The sequence below is a fragment of the Protopterus annectens genome, chromosome 8.part0 (assembly GCF_019279795.1).
Source record: "Protopterus annectens isolate FY-2018-M chromosome 8.part0, PAN1.0, whole genome shotgun sequence".
In the NCBI taxonomy this organism is placed as follows: domain Eukaryota; kingdom Metazoa; phylum Chordata; order Ceratodontiformes; family Protopteridae; genus Protopterus; species Protopterus annectens.
The window spans coordinates 1,919,072,941-1,919,088,843 of NC_056741.1; the positions used below are offsets into that span (position 1 = coordinate 1,919,072,941).

At 45.5% G+C, this 15,903-nt stretch overlaps 1 protein-coding gene across 1 annotated transcript in view; it reads left to right on the forward strand.

Annotated features, from left to right (window-relative positions):
- The window catches only part of AMFR (autocrine motility factor receptor), a 1,369,298-nt gene that overhangs the window by 657,577 nt on the left and 695,818 nt on the right, over positions 1–15,903 (forward strand). The window contains exons 7-8 of the mRNA XM_044081420.1: positions 14,335–14,468; positions 15,405–15,423. Of these exons, the coding sequence (XP_043937355.1) occupies positions 14,335–14,468; positions 15,405–15,423 (153 nt within the window). The remainder of the gene's footprint in view (positions 1–14,334; positions 14,469–15,404; positions 15,424–15,903) is intronic.

The following is a 15,903-nucleotide window of genomic DNA, read 5'->3' on the forward strand; positions in this document are numbered from 1 at the left end:
AAATTTAAAACCAGACTGTTTGGGGATTTCTAGTAAGTGTCTGGATAAGGCGTTCCTCTGGCATTTACATTTGTCAGAAAGATGACCTGAAATCCTCCTTTTCAGTTTATTCTGCTTTATACAAATTTTCATTTCCAAAATACCTCTAATACCTGTGTAGGATCTCTGGTTATTTTTCTTGTTGTAGGCATTTTAAGTTTGGCAGCAGCCCTTTCTACATCGTGGTACCAAAGTCAATGTGTTTTTATTCTCTAGGGCCATAAAAAAAAAAAGTTGGTTAATGACAACATTTCTGTACTCATGTACGTTATCTAAATTCTCCTTCTACTCTGTGGCACTGGAGTGACATACAGTAGAGGGATAAAGCTTATGGCTATGGCCCTGGTAATCCAGGTTTGATTAGTCACTTAGGCTTTTGAAGTGCTTGCAGGAAGGGATGAGGGTCTTGTCTAGGCATTCTTTGTGGGGAATCATGGTTCAGAGAGGGAGTAGCCCTCAGATATAGGTTCATAGATGTGTACTAGACCAGCGGCCCTGGAGTCTTTACAAGCCTAGCACGTAGAAGTGCCCTGCCACCATGCCACCGTTAGTTCCCGGTGCCTCTATTCATGTAGAGCCACTGGAGTGATCCCGGGGTGAACTTTCTATTTCCCATCCACTCATCAAGATTTCTCTTGAAAAGGGCCAGTGAGGTGTTGTGCTTGACATGTATGGAAAGTCTGTTCCAGAGTATGGGCAGTCTCTGTTATGAAGCTGTCCATCTAGCATGTTCTGTTGATTGTGGTACGATGCCAGGGTAATCCTGTGGGCTAATCTTGTAAAGGCTTCAGGGCCATTAGCCTAGTACACACCTAGGAACCTATGAGGTTGAGGTCCCTGGAGAGTGTGTTGTGGAGGGATTGGGATCTCTTTAGGTGTAACATTTCTAACAGGGCTGGGTCAGACATGGCTTTGCAAGTCAAGCAGAGATTTCCTCTTAATAGATTATATGAGACAGAGAAAAGCTATAATTTTTTGAGTCTGTCCATGTAGGGCATGTGTTTAAGGCCTAGGATCCTCTTTGTGAGGTACTTTTGTGGCCTTTCCAGCTGTTGCAGGTGTTTAGTGAGGTACATGCCTAATGGGGCATTTATACTCCGATTGGTCTAATGAGAGAAGAGAGGGAGATGATGACTTCTTTCTTTGTAAAACCCTTGGTAATGAGATGAGCCATATAGAAAGACTTTCTGACCACAGTAGCAATGTGGTGGTCGAAGGAGAGGTTGCTGTCAACCTGTGCCAGCAGATCTCTTATAATGCCTTCAGTGTTTAGTGGGCTACCATCAATGTGGTAATTACTTGGAACTGAGTTTTTCCCAAACGGAATGACGACGCATTTATTGGCATTAAGGCCATGGTGTCGACAACAGTCGGTCTCAGTGAGGCCTTTCTGTAGGATGTCTACATCACTTGGGGAGTTAATAATGGCTCCCAGCTTGCTTTCGTTGGTGAACTTTTAGTTATGTACTCACCATAACTTCAGATGTTTGGGATCCATCTCGCCTACATTCTGACTGATGGGTTCGGAGCCGATCCCTCGGCTCCGACTCGGCACGCTTATGCCAAAGAGCGAAGTCTCTTATTGGCTGAGCTTACTATATCCCAGGATGCACCACTACCAGTCCCCCAGATCTAGTTTGTCCGCACACATGCACACATGCACGCCCTGCTTATATAACATCGTCAGATGAAACAAGATAAAACAGTAGAACTCAAACCGTTCAATCTCTTCTGATCTCCAAGGCAGGGGGAAGGAGGGTGGGTATTAGGAATGTAGTAGATGGATCCCAAACATCTGAAGTTATGGTGAGTACATAACTAAAAGATGTTATGTGATCCTATCTCGCCTACATTCTGACTGATGGGACAGCCCCTAGCACCTGAATCCTGGGTGGCTCACTGGAAAACACTCCTGAGTACCGTGGAACCAAATGATGCTCGCCTTTAGATGCCACATCCAATTTATAGTGGGAAATGAAAGTGTGGATTTGACCAAGTAGCCGCAGCACAAATCTCCGATATAGCGAGCTTGGAATGAAAAGCTATAGAAGTCGCCATAGCTCTGGTAGAGTGAGCTTTGATAGATGTTGTAAGTTGCTTATTCAAGAAGAATAAGCCTGAGTTATACAATCTCTAATCCATTTGGAGATGGTAGCTTTTGTAATGGTTTTACCCAATTTACTGTCTGAGAAGGACACAAACAATTGGTCTGACTTACGAAATTGCTGAGTCCTGTCTAAATAGAAACGCAACTGCCTGTGAACATCCAATTTATGGAGAGTGTATTCTGCTTCATTGGAGAATTTTGGGAAGAAAACTGGTAGCTCCAGAGATTGTTGAAGACAGAGATTAGAACAGACCTTTGGGACAAAGGATGGATTAGGTCTAAGTGATACTCTATCCTTGTGGAAAATCAAGTACGGTGGTTTAATAGATAGGGCTTGAAGCTCTGAAACTCTTCTTGCAGAAGTAATTGCAACTAAGAAGGCAGTTTTCCAAGACAGATATTTTAAGTCACATGTAGCAGCAGGTTCGAAGGGGGAGATGTTAATGCACAAAGCACCAAATCAAGATCCCACGGAGGCGCAGGATGAAAAACTGGGGGTCTTAACAGGCCCGCACCTTTGATAAAGGTCTTGCATAATCTGCTGCTCATCAATGGAGGATCCATGGATTCGTGGAATTTAGAGATAGCCGCCAGTTGGACTTTAATAGTAGAGACAGAAGATCCTTGATTAAACAGGGATGTTAAGAATTTCAAAACTTCCGGGATTGGAGCAGTGATAGGGTCCAAGCCCCTGAGTTGAGCCCAGATAGCAAACCTCTTCCACTTACTGAGGTACAATTTGTTAGTGGTGGGTTTGTGGGCTGAAGATAAAATGTGAATAACTTCCGGGTCTAATGTGTGACTTCTGACTAAGGTCGGAAGTGGAGGAGCCAGGCTGTCAACTTCAAGGAGTGTAGGGACTGATGCTGTCGTCCCGACTGATGGATTAGCAGATCCGAGTTAGATCTAACATCCAAGGATCGCCCACCGCATGTTTCTTCAGGTAGGAAACCATACCTGACGAGGCCAATATGGAGCAATCAGTACCATTGAGGACCCCAATTGGGAAGCTTTTGAATGACTTTGGAGAGAAGTGGTATCGGAGGAAAGGCATAAAGTAGCCCTGTTGGCCAAGGTTGTGCTAGAGCATCCATAGCTGCTTCCCCTTGATGTGGAGTCAAGGAGAAGAACATTTTGCATTTCGTGTTTAGTGGTGTTGCAAATAGATCGCAGCACGGCGTTCCCCATCTCCTGAAAACCTGAGCTGCTACTGTTTCGTTTAGGGACCACTCGTGAGGAGAGAGAATTGTCCTGCTCAATTTGTCTGCCAATATATTTGATTTCCCCGGAATGTGGGTCACTACCAAGAAACGGTTGGTAGCTACAGCCCATTCCCACACCCTCATGGCCTCTCTGCAAAGGGGGTAAGATCTGGTCCCTCCTTGTTTGTTTAGATACCAGACCACCGACATGTTGTCTGTGTGGATGGCGATGATGCCCTGAGGAAGAAACTTGTGTAAGGCCTGTAGGGATAGAAGTACAGCCCTCATCTCCAACACATTGATGTGGAGAAGAGCTTCGTCTGGAAGCCAGGAGCCCTGAACTAACCTGCCCAGACAATGCCCCCCCCCACCCTATCTGGGAGGCATCTGTCGTCAGGGTAACCACTGGAGAGGGAATAACAAAGGGGCTTCCTTGATTTAGATTGGATGTCTGAAGCCACCAGCGAAGGTCCCGTTTGCAAGTTTCTGTAATCATGATGTGATGATTGAGGGGAAGGTCCTGAAAGGACCATTGAGTTGACAATAGCCACTGAAGAATCCTCATGTGCAATCTTGCCAGAGGAACTAAAAGAACCGTGGCAGACATTGAACCTAAAACTTGTAGGACCATCCTGGCTGGGGCTTTGGATCTTGAAATCAGAGCTTGAACTTGGCCCTGTAAAGTTTGGATCCTTTCAGTAGGAAGAAAAACGCGCATCAATTTTGAGTCTATCTCTGCTCCTATGAACCTTATGCGCTGAGAGGGCAGCAAGACAGACTTTGACCAATTGAATGTAATCCCCAGGGAAGCACCCAGTCAGATGGTGGCTTTGAGGTTGTCCATTAGTAGATGCCTGGTGGTGGCAGTCAGGAGCCAGTCGTCCAGATAGGGAAACACTTGGAATCCAAGACTCCTCAGGTGAGCAGTCACTACTGCCAAACACTTGGTGAACACCCTGGGGGCTGTGGTGAGACCAAAGGGCAGTGCACAAAATTGGAAGTGACTGACTCCCAGGCTGAAGCGCAGATACCTCCTGGACGCCTGATGAATCGGTATGTGATAATAGGCGTCCTTGAGGTCTATGGAGCACATCCAAACCTCCTTCTCCAACAATGGGAGAATGGATTGTAACGTGACCATTCGGAATTTGGATTTCGTGACGGATTGGTTCAGTTTGCTGAGATCCAATATCGGTCTCAGGTCCCCTGTCTTTTTTGGCACTAAAAAGAACCTGGAGTAATTTCCGGATCCGATCTGGTCTGTGGGGACCGGTTGGATGACTCCTTTTTCTAGCAGCTTTAAAGCTTCTGCGGCTGCAATTTCCCTTTGACTGGGTGGTGGGTCCGGGATTTTTCTGGACGGTGGGGGTGAGCATGTGAATGGGATGGTGTAACCTCCGGCAATGATCCGAAGCACCCATCTGTCCTGAGTGATTGACTCCCAGGCTTTTAGGTGCTTGGCAAAACGGCACCCGACTGGCTCCGGAGCAGCACAGCCGGGCAATCCCTCATGATGTGTGGGAGGCTGAAGAGCCACAACAGGACTCGCGGTCTCCAGAATTGCGGGCCCTCTGCTGCCTCTGGGACGGCGTCTCCCAGAAAAATTTCCCGTCCTCTGCCTCTGGAAGGGGAATCTTCCTGCTGTTGAGGAAAAACTTACGTGATTTTCGAACCACATTTTCCCTCCTTTAGCCTTGGGATAAGGCCGAAGGGAGTGGAATAACGGGCACCTACGGCAGATAAAGTTTTTCCTTCTTGCTCACAGCGGTAAGGGTGTCTTTAACCTTGGGTCCAAACAAAGAGGACCCATCAAAGGGAGCGTCGTGAAGGAAGACTTGAAGGCCTCCGAACTGACACAAGCGGAGCCAGGCTTGTCTCCGAGAGCCACGCCTGTGCCTGCCGCTCTACCCGCCTTCGGCCGCATAGGAAATGAGCCTCATGGACGAAGTTAGAAATTGACGTAAGGATAGCCAACTGAGAGCTAACCGACTGGGCTAGCTGCTCAGGTAGGTTACCCGAGAGGGAATCTGACAGCTCCTTGACCAGATCCCTCTGAAGCCTGGTAAAATGTGCCAAATAATTCAGAGACCTTAAAGTAAAGGCCGCTGAAGTCAGGGTGCGCTTCCTGCATCTGTCCATGCTCCTAGACTCCTTATTAGGAGGATGGACGGACGCTGAAGCCTCTGCCACGCCCTGTTGTGTAGCAGATGCCACCACCATGGCATCTACAGCCACGCCTTTAGTGAGGAACTCCTTCTCGGGTGGAGCAGATAAAAATTTATTAGGACGAGAAGGGACTGGTTCCACGGTATCTGGATGTTCCCACGCCTTTCGACAAACTAAATCCAGGAGCTCGTCAAGGGCGGAGACACCCAAGAGGCGGAGGGCTGAGCCCCAAAGGCCTTGAGGAGCACTGACTCATCAGCAGAGGGGGGTTTGGATATCCAGCCGCCTCGTTGTTTGAGGATCTCTAAGATGTCTGCAAATGAGACATCATCCGAGGACGACTTCGGGACCCCTCCGCATCATCAAGATCAGTGTCCGATGTAATAGACTCGGGGAGTCCACGTGCTTCCTCTTGCACGATCTCTTCCTTGGGGTTCCTCCGAAGACAACTCAAGAACCCTCAGGAGGAGGGAACCCCAATGGGGTAACCTCAGGCCCAGGGTCTCCGCTGCCTACGGACAGGGAACTGCCAAAGACCCAGTCTCCACGCCCAGGAAGGTGCCGGTAAAGCCGGAGAGATGGCAAGACTTGGCCAAGGCACTCCTCATAGCTCTGAAAGCCGGACCCCAGAATCCTGGGAGTGTCCGGTCTCCGAGCCATGATAGCAGACGGCAATCCTGCAGCCAAGCACCGAGAGGGAGGCTCGGAACCGAAAGCATAGGTCCCAAACATCACCCCGGGTCCAGCCGAAGAAGTCCGTGTACCAAACTCGGACCCAAGGCCGGTTGGAGTAAGGGTCGGAGCCGACCCTAAGGTCTCCACCGGCTCCAACAGCACCTGCTCCACGGAGCCAAGCGGTCGGAGGAGGAACAGCAATGGATGGGATAGCTATCGGCTCAAGCCAACTGGGTCGGAGCCAAACAAATTTTTGAAAGACTGGGGACTGGAACAGTCTTTGGAGCACCCTGTCTATATCCGAATCCGACATCCTCGAGGACTTAGAGGATACTGAACGGGTTCGAGATGGCCTCTCCAACGGCCCCAAAGGACTAGGGGACCGGCTCGAGGCGACTCGATGACTATCGGCCAAGGAATACCCACACTAGTTTCCATCGGTGCCGAGGAGGACTTGGCGCCGAGGAGGAAGTGTCTGAGCGGGAACCCTAGTCGGCTCCGAGACCAGTGGAGCCGACGGTGACCCGCCTCGATGCCCCAGCCATCGGCCCGAAGCCAGAGGAGTCAAGACTGGTGGCATCGGGGCGGACTGTTCCGCCTCGGCCCAAGTCCTTGGAGCCAAGGAGAAGCCTGCCTATGTCTTTTGGCAGCCGGATCCGACGGACTGGTCGGAGCCGACCTTTTCTTTTTAGTTGGAGAAGGAGAGGATGCTAGAGCTTCTTCGAAGGAGGGCTTTATTAAGCCTTTAAGAATAAGTTTATTTTTCCTCTCCTGGAGGACCCTCGAGGAAAAAGCGTGACACACGCTGCATGACTCTTGTAAATGTTTTGCACCCAAACAATAAACACAGAGAGAGTGGTCATCTGTGATTGACATTTACATTTGGTGCATTTTTTGAAGCCCGAAGGCCTAGGATTCTGAGACATTATAGCAAAAAACAGTAATCCCTGACAGAAAAACCAACACTATCCACTTGATTTTCTAATCAAACTGACACTACCTAAAAATCGGTTTACAGCTGCCGATTAGGTAAACAATCCGTAACAATTAAGTCAAGGGTACTTTGAAACCCTCTAAGGTTTAAGGGGGGTTGACTGACCGGGAAGGCCCTAAGATGAAGGAGGCCTGAAATCAAATCAACGCCCAATCACACTACAAGTTCTCACAAAACTCCAAACACACCACAAAGTGAAGAATAGCCGTTAAAACAGCTTTTTATGACAAGAACAGCAAAATTCTGACAGAAAAAAGTTAGTAAATAAATACTACTCAGCTCAGCCAGCTCGAGACCACGTCTTCGCAAGTTAGCGGCAAACGAGATCTGGGGGACTGGTAGTGGTGCATCCTGGGATATAGTAAGCTCAGCCAATAAGAGACTTCGCTCTTTGGCATAAGCGTGCCGAGTCAGAGCCGAGGGATCGGCTCCGAACCCATCAGTCAGAATGTAGGCGAGATAGGATCACATAACATCTTGGTCAGCCAGAGTCCCTCCGTGTTGGCCTGGACTTCTGAGAAGTAGATGCCAAACAGGAGAGGACCCAGGACCAATCCCTGTGGGATTTCACTCATGAATGGTCGGCAGTCTGACTTGGAGTCTGTTACTTTCACACTGTGGGTTCTATCTGAGAGCCAGTTTGCAACCCATCTAGTGATATAGGGGTTGATGCCTAGTTTGGTAAGTCTAGCAATAATTCCTGAGTGGGGAATGGTATCAAAGGCCTTGGCCAGATCAAGGTGGGCTGTATGAATTGCCTTGCCCTCATCCACAGCTCTGGTGACTGACTCAGAAGTCAACCAGGTTGAACAGGCACGATCTACCCTTCACAAAACTAAGTTGCATGGGCTCCAGAGTTTGGAAATTCCCTATATTCTTGTTAATTAGGTCATGCGCTGTATAGCTTTGCATATGAGACTCGTCAGGCTAATGGGGTGATAACTCCCAGGGTCTGTAGTCGCTCCCCCTTTATGGAGAGGGATGACTGTAGCAGTGCGCCATTCTGTAGGGACAAAGCCTGAGGTGAGGCTGTGATTGAACAGGGCACACAGGTGTATTGCTAGTTCACTTTGTAGTTCATTTAGAACATTGCCAGGGATATTGTCGGGTCCCATGGAAGCTGTTTTCTTGGCCTTAGACAATGCAGCTTTAACCTGTGCTGCAGTAATGCTGGGTGCCTGTCATTCTTCCAGTATTGTGATTGGTCCTTGGGGGGGGGGGGGTAAAGTTGGCACTGAATCTGCCGATCAGTATGTTGGCAATATCTGTTGGCTCATTATAGGAGGTACCATTGTGCAGTAACTCAGAGCAAATCTAGGTATTGCCATGGAGATTCTTGATATAACTCTAGAAGTCTCTGTGGTTGTTTTTAGTATCTGCCGCAGTTCTGCCTTCATAGCTAGCCTTAGAGGTTTTGATGAGGGATCTCAACTTTTGTTGAGGCTAATAAGGGTTTTTTTCCTGTCTTGGGACTTCACTTTTTTCTGCAACAGTTTCTTCCTTCTGTTGTAGAGTTTGTTAATGGCAGGGGACTACCAGATTGGCTTCCTTTTTTTGAAGGAGAGCATCTTGATTCTGTTGGGTATAGCTAGTTCCATGCATTTATGTACGTGTTCATACAGTGCATTGGTGTATGATTTGGTGGTCATGCACCTATTTTCCATTTGCATAGGTGCTGTGAAGTTAGCCACCTCTGTTTTTAGGAGCCCACAGTCAGCTTTGGAGAAGTTTGTTATGGTGGTTACCTTTGCTGCTGGTGTGGATGAGATGTGGATTTCCATGGTAATTAGTTTGTGGTCGGATTTAACCAGGGAGGAATTGACTATTGGTGTTGAGCAACGGTTGCCCATGTTCGTAATAACCAGGTCAAGGATGTTGCTTCCTTTAGTGGGGGTACGAATGAGCTGGTCCAGTGCATTGGAGTTAATGAATTCCAGGAAGCGTTGGGCAAGTGTATTGGTGCATGAGTAGTTTTCCCAGCTGACGGAGGGGTAGTTGAAGTCACCCAGTGTGAGAGTGTTGGGTTGGACCCTAATAGTTTCCAGGGTGCTTAGGAACGTGGAGTGAGAGTTTTTGGACTTGGTTGGGTACCTATAGCAGGCTACGACCTGAATTGCCATGTTACCCACTGTTAGTTGTACCTGAAGTATTTCCGATGCGTTATGCTGGGCTACTAGTCTGGAGGTGTGAATATCTTTTATGAATATGGAGACACCACCTCCTTTGGAGCTTCGGTCCATGTTCTGGGGCCTAAAGGTGTGGCATGTGTTATAGCCTGGTAGTGCAGGGGTGCTTACTGCTGCTTTAAACTAGGTCTTCGTTGCAGCACAAATGTCGATGTTCTCCATTTTGAGGAGTGCTTCGAGTAAGTGCATCTTGAGGTTTAGACTTCTAGCGTTGCGCAGCATGGCCCTCGGATTGCATTTATTTATAGCTGCTATGGTGGTAATGTGGTCTTTGGAACACCTCCTAAAAAAGGCACTATAGGAGTGGCAAGAGCCTTAGCCAGTATCTGGAAACCTAGGGGTGACAGATGCAGGCCGTCTCTGGCAAAGCTTCGAGGTCTGTCAATCATGTATCCCAAGCAGACAGATACTGGATCCCCTTAGAATGACACCAGAAACTTAGCCAGTTATCGAAGTCAATCATTTTTTGCTTGTACTGCGGTATCATTCTGGGCGACGGTAGGATGCTGCTCAGGGCTAGGGTCATACCTGCCTGGGCCACATAATCTGAGAGCTCCTCCCTGTCTCTCTTCATGTAGTCCAGGGAGGTGAGTCTCAGGTCATTCACAACCACATAGACAATGACAGAGTCATACTTGTACTTGTGGAGTGACCTGAGTGCATGTGTTATGTGTCGGATCCTGGCACCCGGCAGACAGCTGATTGTTACCTTTTCCTTACTCATCTTAGTGAGTCGGACATCAGTGTGTAATGGATGAACATGGGGGGGATGAGGGTATATAATTACAACTCTCCTTGACTGCAAGGATGATGTCTAATCATTAGATGCCCTATTTATCCTCGTCAGCCCCAACCCTGGAAGAGCATGTCTGAGGGGAGTTTAGGAAGTTTGGTGTACCTGATGTGTGATGGGGACACCTGGATGGGCTGATGATGGTTGGGGGGGTTAACCTAGCCTTTATGCCAAAGGTAACATCAAATTCTAACCTTTAATTTATAAATCTTCCGGTGTTCCTTCTCCAGTATTCGAACTGAGGAGAGTGTTAAATACACTGTGCTAGATATACATAGGCAGTTAAGGTTTTACTTGAAGCTTACTTAAGAGTTTGTTTAGGATCAGCAATTTGTTCTTTGCAGCAGTGGCTATTTTAAATGTATTCTGTACTGCTGTGCATCTTGTCAGAGTTCTTTACAAACTAAACACAAAGCCCATTGTACTGAATCTCCAGCTAGTTCTTCAACCTGCTTAAGAAATTTATCATTGTCATTCACTGCATACCATCACCAAATATTTATTTATTTATGTATTTTACATTAACCCAGTTAGTCTGACTGAGCTTTTGGCTCATTTTCAGCAGAGACCCGGGGAGAAAAGCTCCTCAGTGAATAGAATTTAACAAAAATCAGTTACAGTCAGCAAAAGATTATGAACAGGTTACAATAACATATTAAATGAGTAATACCTAAATAATTATGTTATGGTTTAGAAAGCTTATATACAAAAGTTAGATGAAGATAAAAGGAAATAAAGTAGAGGTGACCTATAGGACAGACATGTTAACGTTTGTTATTTAGGAGCAGTCAGATTGAGTATAGATTGGATAGACAGGGAGGAAAGGTAGTAGTCGGAGGGTATTAAGAATGAAGGAAGGAAAGGGGGGGGGGAGTACAAGGTTAGAAATACACTTGGAGTGAGGAGGAGGAGTATTTGGTTGAAGTATTTGGTATTTAATTAAAGTTGGATGTCATTTTTGGGTCCGGATCCTCCACTGGGGCTGCCATTCTCCATGGTATTGTTTCATGATACCACCCAAGCTGTTCTTCCACGTACTTGGTTCTACATTTGTGGGGTAAATACTGGATCATGTAATATACAAAAGTTGCACTCCTAACATAATGGATGTTGAGCAGTGTCCCTACACTGCAATTTATTGCCCAGCTGCCACCCATCAAAATTTGCCCTCACCACATCAGCCTAGAGGATTTTCTGGAGGTTGATAGGTTGTTCCATCTAGGGAAAGTGCATGCTTTCATACATACATGTGCAATCTTTGAGTTCATATATATATTTTTTTAGTGTTAGATTTTGCATGCTTTGAGGTTGTTTCATGGCACATGCATAGTAGCATGTCATCACTGGTATTTTTGACCTTATGAGATTGATGCTTTTGTGGTCTGCTTTATGTGTTTTTGACTGTGAATAGTACACACACATTTATTTATGTATGCGTGCGCATGTGTAGTTAGTTCAGGCATCATAAAAGTAACTACTAGCCCTGTAGATCCTCCTCTTTGTCTGTCTGCAGCAGTCAGTTTTCTTCTGAAGAGAATGGGGACAGATGCATATTTGGAGCAAGGGAAGGAAATGGAGTTTGAACAAAATTCTGAAAGATGCAGAAAGGGCAGTTGCGTGTGGCAGCCACTCCTGTCTTTGCAGTATATGGATGTGTGTCAGGAAGAGGTGCTGTTATCGTAAGTACATACGTTTCATACATCAGAAAATCAGTCCTTTTCTTTCCTTTGCTGCATAGAAATAGGGGGTTACCAGCTTCAAAATGGAGTCATTCAAAATGGATAGGAAATTCCATTATACTATGGTAGCCCTTTTCCTGGGGATAGTCAAACTCCATGCACAAAGAGCACATCAACAGCTGCTGCAGCCGTCTTAAAAGTGGTAGGTGCACAGTTATTTTGAAAGCAACCACCTGTTCCTTTGTTCATACATCCATATGGCACTGAAGACTAGACCTCAATTTCTAGGGCTGGTACAGGATTTCCTGCAACCATTTTGGGAGGATTTCCATCAGTATAACTCTCCCTGTGGGGAGAAGGTTTGGGAATCTTCCCATTGTTGTTGACTACAGCAGTAAATCACATAATGACCACAATACATTCGGGTAATTAATGTGCCATAATAATGGATATACGAGTGTGTTCACTGTTGCATTCCTCCTTCCCTTCAACCATCCCCTTTACCTATAGAATTATTACCAGCAGTGATACCATGTCTCCTTCCCCCTAACCTTCCTTTGTATCTTTTAGAGTCTACCCTTGACTTTTTTGTCCAGATTCCCTGAGTGATTTCTAATTCATCATTACCAGACTGTGAGCATCTCAAGGTGCACAGGGTAGTGAAGGCCTCTCTTGGAGTTGGTATGATTTCATTCTTGGTTTGGGAAAGAAAAAAAAATGGGTTTTGCTACAGGTGGTCTCCCTGTTTACACTAGAATATGCCAAGGTCCCAGAAAAGGCAGTGTCTTCCAAGAGTCATGGGGGAAAGATCACACTTTTGAACAGCCTACTATTATGATAAGTACTATACACTGTGTAATTAACTTACGTTTGAGTTTGTCTCTTGAGTTGTCCTAATTCTGTTATGTTCCTTTAATTTCTGATGTCCTCTGAGATGTATATGGTATTTTGTCATACCTTTGAAGCTCCTTGTTTGAAAGCATCCACCTCGTCCTTTGTCCATACATCCTCAGGGCACTATAGACTGTTTTGCCATTTCATATCCTTGTATAGCAATATTAATTAAACATTCATATGTACTGCAAATAAACTGATTTGAATGTTGCTTTATGTAACATTTAATGATGGCCATTTTTGTATATTTGCACTATGTCTTGGAACTTTCTTCCTTGGGACTTCATTGAAAATCTGACTTTACAGCCAAATAGTCTGTTAACTGTCTAGTACATAAATTACAAACATGGTAGACTGAGGCCAGTCTTCGGTAAAATAAGGTAGATAAAACGATGGCAGTGCATTCTAAGCAAAATGGGAAACTTGTAAGGAATGCATTGGTTTGAAATATATCTCTGGAAGTAATCCCACTTTGTATAACATCTTTAAAAGGGTAAGTCTTAGCAGGAAAAAACCCTTAAAATTCTAAGTCATGGGGATGTAATCAGTAGAGCTTAGTTTGGGCTAGTGGTGTACAGAGTTTGGTGTTTTAGAATGTAAAAGGCAATCCAGAAGGAAACCTGAAGAACATGTTAGAAGGCAGGAAAACAGTTCCTTATGCCAAGGACTGCAAAGCCCCAGGATTTGGAGACTGTGAAGGTAACATGGGAAATCCTGGAGACCCGGAGGTGCCTTTTACACAAACTAAACTAGAGGATATCACCGGGTAACTTGCTGACTGTTAAAGTAATTGCTCAGAAAAGGTGATAGGATACCCCTCATTTCTACTGGGGGTTCATGCTACCTAAATGTGTCAGTCCATTGATTCAGTGCCAGTTATGCACAGTTCTGAGAGACACTTAACCACCCCCATTTTTGTCATCGTAGAGAATGAAGGCTATGCACTGTCTGCAGGCTACTTCATGTATTCAAGGCTTTGATTACCTCAGCCTCCATTTGCCTACTTTTGTGCGACTCTGAGAAAGCCACTTAAATATATAATTATATAATTCTCCTGGGTCTCTTGGGTTTCCCCTGAAGAAGGGACACTTGTATCCAGTAGGCATAGCTTTTTAAGAAATAAATGTGGAGCCAGCATCTGCTGACACCGTGGGCTGTTCTTGTACTTCATTCTGCTGTGGCCCAGGTTGCATAGACCTGAGTAACAGATTGGGTATTGTTGGACTAGCATTTTATGAAGGGATGAGAGTGACTTGCTTGTACCTTCTCATCTGTAGAAGGTTGGAGGGGTGACTTAAGTCTTATTGCAGGTGTATCCTGTGGGGGAGGGCAAAGGAGTATACTGCATACTCAGAGGGACTCTGGAGCACAAGCCTAGCCAATGACTGCTTGTATTCCAACCACGCTTGGTGGGTTGATTGGAAGCATGCATCCATCCTTGGCTTGGTGTAACGGGTAATGCACAAACCAGACAGACATTGGAAAGACGCGTGCACACCCACACCAACCCCTTGTTACAGTAAATACTTTACACAGCTGTTCTTTCTAGAAGTAACATTTTGAGGTGGTTAATTGTTTTTTATTGTGTTTGTTCCCCAGCTGTTTGGCAATATTTGGTTGTCCATGGCCAGTTTGGTGATATTTATGCAGCTTCGATCTCTGTTCTATGAGGTGCAACGCAGAATCCGTCGTCATAAGAACTACTTACGTGTGGTTGGAAATATGGAAGCTCGGTGAGTAATTTTAGTAATATTTTACTCAGGAATTTTACATAGCAATTCAATATATTTAACATTTATTACTGCTCAATATCTGAGTTGTTTGGCTTCTGCTACATACCTACAATCAACTGCATTACTAGCTGAGTTAAGTACAGACTTGCAGTGTAAAGATTGTACTGCATTTTATTTTTCTATTTCATTGTTTCATTTAATATTGTGGTTTGTGTGTCTCTCTGTAGTTATTTATCTTTCTATTTAATTGTTTCATAGAATACTGTGGTCTCTCTCTCTCTCTCTCTCTCTGCAGTTAGTTTCCCGCCTTCCCTCCCTGTTCTTGTTGTGGTATTAATCTAGGTGGCTTTGGAATTGCTTGCCCCTCTTGTAAATTTGTGTTTGAACACTCCTCCTGAGTCTATCTCATTTGCTCACTCAACCGAGTACAGTGAGATCATATTTTGACTTCAGACACTCCTACCAGTCCCATCTGTTCAGCTGTATCCCATCTCTATTCCAGTCTAGTGTCACTAGCTCATTCTACCTAATACAGAAAGAACATTTTGTGAAGGGCAAGCCACCTAGGTCCTTAATTTTGAATAATCTTCTGTTTCTCCTTTCTCCCTTTCCACTTTACAAAAAAAAAAATTCTAAGCTTGTTTCCTGCCTTTCCTGTAACTAGTCTAGTCCCAATACAGATTTGCTGTAACCAGGACTGTTTGTAAGATTCTGAGCCCCCAAAGCCTTTCTGTGTTGGTGGGAAGCCTTCTAGCTTATCAGTGGGTATGGTAAGCACTACGTGGCCTATCTACCACAAGAGTGGTTTCTGGCCCAGAAATTGTAGTTTATTTGGCCGTTTGGGCAGTTTTTCCATCTCTTTCAACTTTCTGGTTTAAAAGCCTGCTTTTGGGCTTGTTTCCCACCTTTCCTGTAACTAGTCTAGTCCAGATGCAGATTTGCTGTATCCAGGACTGTTTGTAAGCTTCTGAGCCCTACAAGCCTTTCTGTGTTGGAGGGAAGCCTTCTAGCTTATCAGTAGCAGTGGTAAGCACTAGGTAGCCTATCTACCACAAGATCCAGGTACAGATTCTTAGTTTTAGCACTTGAATTTGCTTATTCATGCTCAGCACTTGTTCAGAACTTGTTGTTAGCACTAAATAAGTTACAAATTACTATAGCACTCAACCTTCCTCTTTACCTAGAGGAAAACCGTTTTTGTACTTACTTTCCTCACTTGCTTAGAGAAAAACAGCTCTTATACTCACTTTCCTCACTTGTCTAGAGGAAAGTATTTTTTTATTCAGGCATGTCCAAGGGTCAGCTCCCAGTGTTCTCTCCTGTCTGTCTGATGAATCTGGGCATCTTGGGGCAATGTAGCAATTGCGTCATGTACACCGACAACCCTTTCCTCTACCACCCAACACCACAACCTGTGAGAGGTGCACTTATCTAG